This window comes from Parasteatoda tepidariorum, chromosome 10 (genome assembly GCF_043381705.1).
Source record: "Parasteatoda tepidariorum isolate YZ-2023 chromosome 10, CAS_Ptep_4.0, whole genome shotgun sequence".
In the NCBI taxonomy this organism is placed as follows: Eukaryota; Metazoa; Arthropoda; class Arachnida; order Araneae; family Theridiidae; genus Parasteatoda; species Parasteatoda tepidariorum.
Window position 1 is genome coordinate 11,684,077 of NC_092213.1, and position 10,410 is coordinate 11,694,486.

The window sequence follows — 10,410 nt, forward strand, 5'->3', positions numbered from 1 at the left end:
AATTTGAGATACTAATTCACAATACAATTGAAACTAATGTCATATAACAGGACAAAATATATAATATTTTTTGTATTACAATTCACTGAAATTACTTATAAAAATATATTTTAAATACTATTTTTCCAACCAGAGAGTTGTGGTCTGACACTTTTAGAATACTGCAACATTTAACTGGTGAAGTACTTCTAGAATCTCTCTTTCACTGTACATAACATAGAACACAATTATTCAATTGGATAGCAAGGCAATATTTCATTATTGCATAAATAACTTTTCTTGATAAAAATTTTTTTTGAAAAATGATCTTTCTAAAGATTAATTTATTTCTCCTTTTAAAACATTTAGTAGTTTTCATAATCCTAAAATGCCTGCCAGGTGGCCAAGCAGTTAGTATGCCTGACTGAAAGTAGATAATTGGGTCCTATTACGGTTAGTAAAAATATTATTTAAGATGTAAATTAGATTGAGAGATGAACAATGTAAATTACATTACATTACAAAATCATAACTATAAAATTTAGAAGAAATTCTGAAATTAAAGAAAGGATTTGCCTATCATGATCAGTGGTAAAATAATCGCCAAGTCTTTGAAACTTCTGTGAAGCAGCCAAGCAAAACACAAGCTTTTTTTTTTTTTAAAATTGCAACTTTGAAATAAATTTAGCTCCTTAGCAATTGTAGTTGGATTGTCAAATCACGGTTCGGATATAACAACAAATAGATTTTCATTGTCAAGAAGCTGAAGGTTAAAAGAAAATTGTAACAAATGATTTAGAACAACAAACGAGCCCATGGAAACATAAATTAGCATTAAATTTTTTAATAATTCCTGCTATTTTTTATTCTAAACCATTTAGAACGTGTGTAAATTAAGTTCTCCTGCAAATTTCATCTCCTAAGAGATAGCGACTATATTTCGAAATTACTTTGTAGCCACTACATTTAAAAAAAACTGTTGTAAAAATCAACAGAAAAAAGTAGTTTTTACGACTACTATGTTATGCAAAAATTACAAAAATTTTAATATAAAAGCGTAATGTTGCAACTTAATCAGAGTATTGAAAAGTTTGCATTTATATTCTGCTTTAACAGATTTTTCATGAAAATAAAAATTTTAAAAAAAAGCTCAATTCAGCAAGAGAACTGCAACATAACGTCTGTTATAAGTAATGAAAACTCCTTTAAATTACTACAACTGATTTCAATTCTGACGATACACGAAGAGGATAGAACTAAACTTCATTTATCTGCACCAGAAGCTTGAAACTTTTTACAATACTATTTAATTTACAAAAGAAAATACTAATGCACATAATGAGGTAAACAAACCTGCAACGAGCAAAAACTTGTATTTTCGATACTTCTTGGTTCTTCTCCCCTTTCCTCATATTGACAAAAAGTGTTTATCTTATTTAATGATGACAATTATTTTAATTAATAAATAAAAGTTTTAAGAAAACAAAGAATTATTTGCAAAGCGAACAGTGGTAGCGTTGGTGGCAGTCAGTAAAAATATTTTCTAATTCAAAGTTAGCGCCCATCCAATCATTGCAAGCTTTTAGATCACGTGAAGCTCAGAAAGTTATAGTAGTTTTTTTTTCTATTTATTCTTTTGATCATGTGATTCGTGTGGAAAGCCAAAATGAAAATAAACACTTGCGAATAAATGTTATATCGAGTTTATTTGTGCTGGATGTTATTTAATTATCTTGAAATATAAGTTTGGCTTCATTTAATATTGTACATTTCTGTTGAATTGCCTTATATAATCAGGAACAGAGGGCGCATCTGCGTCCAAAACTAAATAATCCATTGCGTATTTTGTTTTAGTTTTATTATAGAGTTCTCTGTTTTCAGCTGATGTGTTACGATCGCTAATATGATCTTAATTACATTAATTTACGCAAAAGAGAATTTAATTTTAGACAGGCTTTGAAATATTAATAACATTTACTTTCATCTGAAATTCCACAATGTCTTTTAAAAATCTAAAGGCATCCTATATTTCTGGCTTAGGTTATCTTACTCATCAACAACAATATGAAATGAATGAAGGGGGGATACAACTATTAAACAGGAGATTTAGATACAGTAGAAATCTTTTCAAAAAAGATCTGTATGCACATTATGGGTGCGTCAATGCCATAGAATTTTCGAATGATGGTCAATGGATGATTTCGGGCGGCGACGATAAAAGAGTACTTGTATGGAAAATGATTAAAACTCTTACATCGTCATCTAACTCTTATCAACCAACTGCTATGAAATCGGAACACAATAGTAACATTTTCTGTTTAGCATTTAACAAATCTCACACGAAATTGCTTTCGGCTGGAAATGATGAGCAAGTAATATTGCATGACATCAACACTAGAGAAAGTCTTGACGTCTTTCCTCACCAAGAAGCTGTTTATGGGTTATCAGCTGATCCCATGGATGACAACTTGTTTGCTACTTCGTGCGATGATGGTCGCGTTTTAATTTGGGATATTCGACAAAGTATAGATGAACCATTAGTTCTTGCCAGTAATGCCAATGCATATCATGCTGTTATGCACAATCCTGTAGAGCCTCATTTCCTAGCAACAGCAAATGCAAAAGAAGGTGTATGCTTATGGGACATTCGTAAACCTAACACTTATGTCATTAAATATGGGTCATCTTTATTAACGCACAGTGCAATGAGTGTTCGTTTTAATGCCACTGGCAATCATTTGTTAGCCTTAAGGCGAAGACTACCCCCTGTACTTTATGACGTAACTTCTGCTCATCATATCGCTGAATTTGATCATCCTGAATACTATAATTCTTGCACTATGAAAAGCTGCTGTTTTGCAGGAGACAAGGATCAGTACGTTTTATCTGGGTCGGATGATTTTAAGCTTTATATTTGGGAAGTTCCGGATGTCACTTCCAGAAAAGGCAATCTAATTGCAAAAACCCATTTTGTTTTGCGGGGGCACAGATCAATTGTTAACCAAGTGCGATATAACAATACATATGGAGTTATTGCCTCATCTGGTGTGGAAAAAATCATTAAGTTATGGAGCTCATTTCCTATGTCCCACTCTGACGAAAGTGAAGCAGAAGGATTGAGAAAAGTGTACAGCCATGAAGAATACATAAATTTAGTTCTTCGGAGTGGTCAGTTTATGACTCACGACTACAGTCATCATTCCACTCGAGAAGATCCCAGAATGATGGCATTTTTTGATTCTTTAGTTCAAAGGGATATCGAAGGCTGGACCTCCGATTCTAACGATGCTTCGGAAAGAACCACTCGGGACGGTTTCTGTTTTGAAGTCCAATCTTCGGAAGATTCGACAACAAGTATTTCATCCTCCTCTTCTGAAGATGAATTGGAGAACATTACTCAACGGAGCAAACGGGCTCTTCTTGAAATATTCAACGATAGATTGGTTGAATTACCTAGCACGTTTAGTAGCACTGATAGAGCTGCTGCTAACAATGCTTCTTCAAATAATCAAAATACTGATAGTCATGTGATTAGTAATGAAGATACTGCTCCAAATAGTTCAATAGTTAACGAAGACAGACCTTTGGATCGAGCTTCAACTAACAGGGTCTTGAACATTAGTCAACCAGCGAGTGAAGTGGGAGTCACCAGGCGATTGTTTTCCGACAGAGATGGTATGGGCGGACGTATACTTACAGATACTGATAGTGTTATAAGTCGCTATTTTTCTGGTAGAGAGGGTGCAACTAGTCGTTTATTTGCTAATAGAGAAGAGGCTGCAAGCTATTTGCTTATAAACCGTCAAACTGTCTCCACACATCTGAACAATAATGAAACAACCAATGAAGATTCTGAAAGTAATGAGAGAAATCCACCGACTTCAGATAGAATATCACAGCTCATAGCTCAAAAACGCCGTGTGCAGAAATTAAAATCTGCTCGAAAGTCAATGAAACGAGAAAATGTTGTTTTAAGAAAATTCAAGAGAACAAGTAGAAAATCGGACAAGAGGCCATCTGAGGAGAATAACGAAGTAGGTTTTCGACCTCTGAATTTAGGTATTGGAAACAAAAAATCTGCAAGTCTTAATGCCAAAATTAAACTTTTGAGAAAAAAGCGAGCACAGTTGAGTAAAACTCCAAACTTAGATGGTAACAGTTCTGACTCTGATGACTATGAAGATTGTAAAAATAATGTTCAAAGTGCTAGCAAATTATGTGATATGAACTCTGTTTCAAATGGGAATAAAAAGAAGAATGAAGAAAGTGATTCTTCTAATAATGGGTTGAACTATGTTTCAAATGGGAATAAAAGAAAGAATGAAGAAAGTGATTCTTCTAATAATGGGTTGAACTATATTTCAAATGGGAACAAAAGGAAGAATGAAGAAAGTGATTCTTCCAATAATGGGATCACAAAAGTATTTTTTAAGCGTAGCAAGAGTTTTAAAAAAATATCAGATACCACAAATGATTTAGTAAATTCGCAAAACCCGCAATTTAAGAGTGATCTTTTGAAAGATTCTTCAGATGCTAGTAAAAGTTCTAATTTAAATTCTATATGGCCCAATTCTGAAACTAATAAGAGTCCTTGTTGCAGTGGAGTTAGTAGCAATACTAATGCTTGTGAAAATTCTTTCATTAACGAATACCCTATACCAAATGATGAAAATGAAATCAGGGAAAATCTGAGCTCTAGTATTAATGATTCTGACTCGAGGGTTGTTGAAAGTTCCGTTGTGAATAGAGATAAGACTAACTGTGATGAATCTAGTGAACTGAACAATTCAATTTTAGGTTCTACCAATAAGGATTTGAATGGAACTGAAATACCTAGTGATAATTCAAATTCGTCTTTTTGTTTTCCGATATCAGTTGTTAAACATGGCAGAAATTATCGTAAAAGAAATATTGAAGACTCCAATGAGGATTAAATTGATGATGTAGAAAAATTATATAGCTATTTATACTTCTGTAAATTTTTTATTGCTATTGTGTTCTTTTTTTGTTGTCATTTAATCGACTAATCTTTAATAACTATTATTTTCTTCCAATCCCTGTGAATTAGTTAATGCAGGCAACCATTTAACCTGCTGAATCTCCTATCAAAACACAAAATTAACCAAATTTTAAAATTTCTGTTATTTCCAATTTATAATTATCTAATTGCGGAAAACCATTTTTTTAAAATTATTATATACAATATTTTTCAGTTGCCCCCGTGGCAGAATCACGGCGACATTGTTGCAGGACATTACCGAGTTCTTGCAGAAAGATTTTTCTTTTGAAAAGTAAAAAAAAAATTACCTCTAATTATTTTCTGACAGAAATTTACCTGTTATATTTGAATCATGCATTTAGATAATCACTTTTTGACACCCCCAATGTACGCCGATAGTATCGTAAATTGATGTATTGTTTTGATTGTATTTTCGTCAGTTATTGATACTGATTTTCACTTGAATTTTAAATATCCCGATTAACAACATGGAAAATTCGAATCGTGTATTTGAGTATTTTTTATTTATTTAAAGGCAATAATTCTGTCGAATTTTATCAATTATTGCTATTGATTTCTCCATAGTTTTTAAATCCGATATTTTTTATGCGATATCATTTTTATACAGCAGCCTAATCAAGAGGCGAAACACGGATTTGAGGTGTCCGATTCGAGTGATTCTGTTGTCGATCTTTTTTTTCGCCAAGTACTACTACGGATTTAATGATTTTTAATATATTTTTTTTATTGTGATGATTAGTTACAAAAGGCGAAGGAAATAATTTCTGCTTTCCCCCTCCCAACAAAATGCGAAAATGTTACCGATAATATTAGAATAAAAATTACATGTTAAATTTTTTAAAAATTACCTATATATTTTTTTTTTGTAAACACAGCACTCTTGTTATTTTAAATTAGTAACATACCTGTTTATTATTAAAAAAAGTATCTTGCAGAAAGATATTAGTGATAGAGAGTTGGGTCGCAGATAGCTCGAACAAATTCTGCCACAGGGTCAGTTGCCTTCAGCACAACATCAATACAGGGTAGTAATTTTAACTGGTTAAAGCTGATTTTGATCAGGAGGCTGAATAAAAATGGTTTTAACCTTCTGAAAGTTTTCAAAACGAGAATGACTGCTAAAAATGGCCTTAATCAGGCTTAATAATGAATTACTCTGCAATTAAAAATAACTTGGGAGTGAGCAGTAAAATTACTAACAAATAGACAAATTTATGAAGATAGTTAATAAAAAATGCCTATTCAATACGTGTGTAAAAAACAGACCATGAAATTATTAAATTATGAAAATTTAAGGCAATTAACATTTTAGTTAGTTGACATTAGTTAACATTAAGTTAAGTGTAACATTAAAGTGAGTTCATTACATTAGATCTAATAAACTACTGTGTCAGTTCATCTTCCCCTGAAAGTTTATTTTCTAAATTTAGAATTATCCAAAATAAGTTATGAAAGGACAACATTAAAACTTGTTACTTGCAATCATTTTTTAAAATTGAACATAAATTATGAAACAGAGCTTGCATAAAAAATAATTAAGACGGTTGTATTGTTTTATGTTGTTATATCGTAAAATTTTTAGCAATTTTAAAATTTTATTAGTTTTGATTAAATACAAATTTGGTTTAGTATTTTATAAATTGAATAGTTATTTTCAGTGATAGAAATTGATATTTATCAGGACTGGTTAAATCACTAAACCTCCTTGGTTAAAATCTATACAACTTTGTGTCCATAATTTCTCAAAAGTGCAATATTTTGTATATATTTTGCTTTTTTACCTTGTTCACAGGACTGATTGTTCTCATCGTGCTGAAACTCTCTTTGTTCAATTATTATTATACTTCTTGGAAATTTTTTTAGACCTATTATAGACCTACCTGTTACTTTAGAACTCCAATTATCCAAATTAAGAGTGACTAGTCCAATATAAATATCTGTATCATTAGATTATTTAAAAAATTATCATATTTAAAAGCAATGTATGCATTTAATATGAGTTTTATTCTTTTTGCCAAATAAATTGAACTCACAGGTAACATAATAGAGTAATTTTTAAAAAAAAATTTTCTTTTTGGGTAAAATGTGTATTTTTTTTTAACATAATAACTTACAGATCTCGGAATTGGATCATTAGTTTCCTGTTAATGTGAGTTCTGCGTTATTTCGTTAAGATGGCTAATCAAATAGTTTAGATTTTTAGTTAAGATTTTCTTTTTCTCAATGTTTTTTTTCTTCTTCTTTAACACATTTTTGATGATGATAGTGTAATTTAGTACTTGTCAAGTTTAAAATTTTATAGCAATTTTTCTTAAAATCTAAAACAATATATATTTATATGGTTAGTATATGACAAAATTAATAAACGCCACCGCTCAGAAGGCCATTAACTATAAAAAATGGCGATTGAAAATTTGTTACTTAGTCAATTAACTTTTTATTGAATTTTACCCCATGTATTTTCATCTTCTCATTTTATTTATTATGTAAGAGAACTGTAACCATCCCCAGAATGTTGAGGTTATTTTACGCCCGTTCAAAGGGTTTGAATTTGGCTACTAAAGGTTTTATCCAAGTTCAAGGTTATTTCATATTTCTTCTTTTTATTTAATTTAAGTCTATAATTTTTAAAAATGATCTATTTGATATAAAGTCATTATAATAATTACTTCTCTTTCAGATTTTTTTTTTGTAACAAAAAGATTTTATGTTAGCTTATGAACATAAATTTAATGTTGAATTATTAGTTTTAAAATTCAAACCTTGCAATTTATTACATAGTTGGAAATGTTACATACAATACTTAAATATAACATGGAATATAACATTAATCAACATGGAGAGGTCGGAAAATTATTTCTTTATTATAAAAATTAAAATTGGTAGTGTTTATCATATCCTGAAAAATGCTTTACATTAATAATATTAATAGTTTATGAAAAAGATGCCATCTTAAAGACTGTTGGATAGTAAAATGTCCTAACTATGCCCTCTAACGATTAGTTATTTGGGATAGGTTGTTTAATACTTCGCATTTATCCACATTTAGATTCAAAATTTTCTATTATTGTTCAAATTGATGAAAACTGATTTGCTTATTGCTGAAAAATTGTCTTTCCATAGACTATGCAAAAAAGGAAGATAATAAACAAAAATCAAGAAAAAGACAAATTCATAATGCTATATTATTTTATGAAAAAATTTTGACTTTAGAAGTGTATAATTTTGTTGGGGGGAAAATAATAGAGAATCTGAAACACATTCTGATTAGTTAATCGCCTTATATTTAAATTTTTTTTTTTTAAATATTACTGACTAGAGAAAATACTCAGTATCAGTTTGTGTTCATCAAGAACATATTTTGAATCCCCCTTCTGTTTCAACACTTCTTTAATAATTAAGTTCAGTGTGGAGGAAAGAATCCTCTTAAAAATTTGAAACAAATAATTTTGTAAATTAAAATCAGATGTTTCATAAGATTTTGTGTCAATTCTTTATCTACTAATAGGTCCCTTGTCATCTGGATTGGGGTGCAAGCTACAAAACTGCTCAGTTGAACCACAAGTCTAATATGAATCGCCAGCGGTTATAAAATAAAATCTGAATTTAAATTAATTTGACATTTCTTGATATTTCCCTGTTATAAAAGTCCATGTGTGAGAAATTATGTAACCCAAATTGCCTTAGTCAGTGGCATATCTACTGAACTAAGTTAGACATAGCACTATTTCTATGCAAATTTAACTGTATTGGATATATACTGAGGTGACAAAAGTCATGGGATACTTCTTGACATCGTGTCGGATCTCCTCTTTCTCTACAAACTGCAGCGAATCGACCAGTGATGAAAGTCTCTTGCAGGAATGTTTAACCTTTCAGCCAAGCAGGAATATTCCATCACGGTTACAATGCTTTCAGAAGTCCCATTCGTTAATTTTAAAGCAAATGTATTTAGATTTTGAAACTAATTACAAAACTTAAGCTTTACGTTGTCAGTAATTTCATCTTTATGCATTCATAAGGCAAGGTATAGAAATGACTGAAATAGTTATTCTCATAGCTATTTCTTTCATTAATCCCTTTGGTAATAATCAAGCTATATTTTTTTCATAATGTATTTTATTTTATGTTTATATTTCATATATGTAAGTAAGCATGTAGAATATACTTAAAACTCACTTATCTTCAGGCAAAATTAGTTATTTTCATGAAAAAAATCTAATTGAACTCACTTTTCCCTGTGCAAAATTTAGTTTTTCCATGAAAAAACCTGGATTTTTTTTTGCGAATTCTGAATTTCCTCCATAAAAATTCTATTGTTTAGATACACGAACTCCAGGAATGACTCCACATAGCTAAACATAAGCATTCCCATTCAATAATCAGTGCAACTCAAATTAAAGTCTTGCCAGTACACTATCCCTATGTACATGATACTACTGCCCTCTGTAAATTTTTATATTGCTATCCCATGATTTTGTCACCTCAGTGCATTGCTATGAATTTCATGGTGTATTATCTATTATTAATTTAATATTTGTAATTTTTTTAAAATAATTATTCAAAGTTATAGATAAATATGAATTATTAACATGACCAATGGTCATATAATTAGTGGTACAAAATTTTAATTAATGAAGGATAAAACATTAAAGTAATTGATTTGCAAAAAGTCCACATGCTGTGAGTGCTCTAATTAAGGATTCCAACTTCAAAACTGATTTTACAATAATGAAAACAAAACAGAGTTTAAAAAGATAATGTAATTTTACTAATAAAAAGAAATGAATTCTGAAAAAAAAATTATAATTGTATTATTTATTGTTAGATTTCACTATTCAATTAGTAAATTGTTACTTACACAATTTTAGCAATATTTTAAACTGAATTCGGCAATATTTTTAGTGGGCATTAAAATAAGGAATTAATTATTTCTTTAGTATTTGTGACAGATTTTAAATAAATTTAGTGTCTATAAATGTTTTTCCTCTTGTCTAGTTTAAAATATATAGTGTGCAAAATAAAAAAAGCAAAAAGCATTAATTATTTTAAATTACAAAATCTGATACAAAAAAAGTACAATCTAATTTGGTTTGGGTTGGTTGATTTAGGTTCTTGGTGCTCAAAATCTGGGGGTAGCCTAATAGCTGCAATCTAGAAAATATTGTTCCAATACTTTAGGCAGGTGGAGAGCAATTGAAAGTTTGAGCCTTCAAATTAACATAATTTCACTTAAATTTAAATTTACTATTACGTATCTCACCATATTGCCAGAACTAATAAAGTGAATTAAAACATTTTTGTACACAATTTTTATCTAAACATAGTTTATCTAAAGATAATACTATATGAAAAATAATTTTTTTCTATATTCATTTTTTATTTAATTTATTAATAATCGAACAAATTTT

The 10,410-nt window shown here is 29.8% G+C and overlaps 2 protein-coding genes across 2 annotated transcripts in view; one reads left to right on the top strand and one right to left on the bottom strand.

The window, feature by feature from the left end:
* Nucleotides 1-1,587, bottom strand: part of LOC107447647 (Kinesin-like protein at 61F) — a 49,264-nt gene extending 47,677 nt beyond the window's left edge. The window contains exon 1 of the mRNA XM_021145722.2: nucleotides 1,333-1,587. Within this exon, the coding sequence (XP_021001381.2) occupies nucleotides 1,333-1,391 (59 nt within the window). The 5' untranslated portion in view covers nucleotides 1,392-1,587. The remainder of the gene's footprint in view (nucleotides 1-1,332) is intronic.
* Nucleotides 1,584-4,978, top strand: LOC107447648 (uncharacterized). The gene has a single exon (XM_016062614.4). It carries the CDS (start codon nucleotides 1,977-1,979, stop codon nucleotides 4,911-4,913), a length of 2,937 nt encoding a protein of 978 aa, XP_015918100.2. The 5' UTR covers nucleotides 1,584-1,976; the 3' UTR covers nucleotides 4,914-4,978.
* The last annotated feature ends 5,432 nt before the right edge of the window (nucleotides 4,979-10,410 follow it).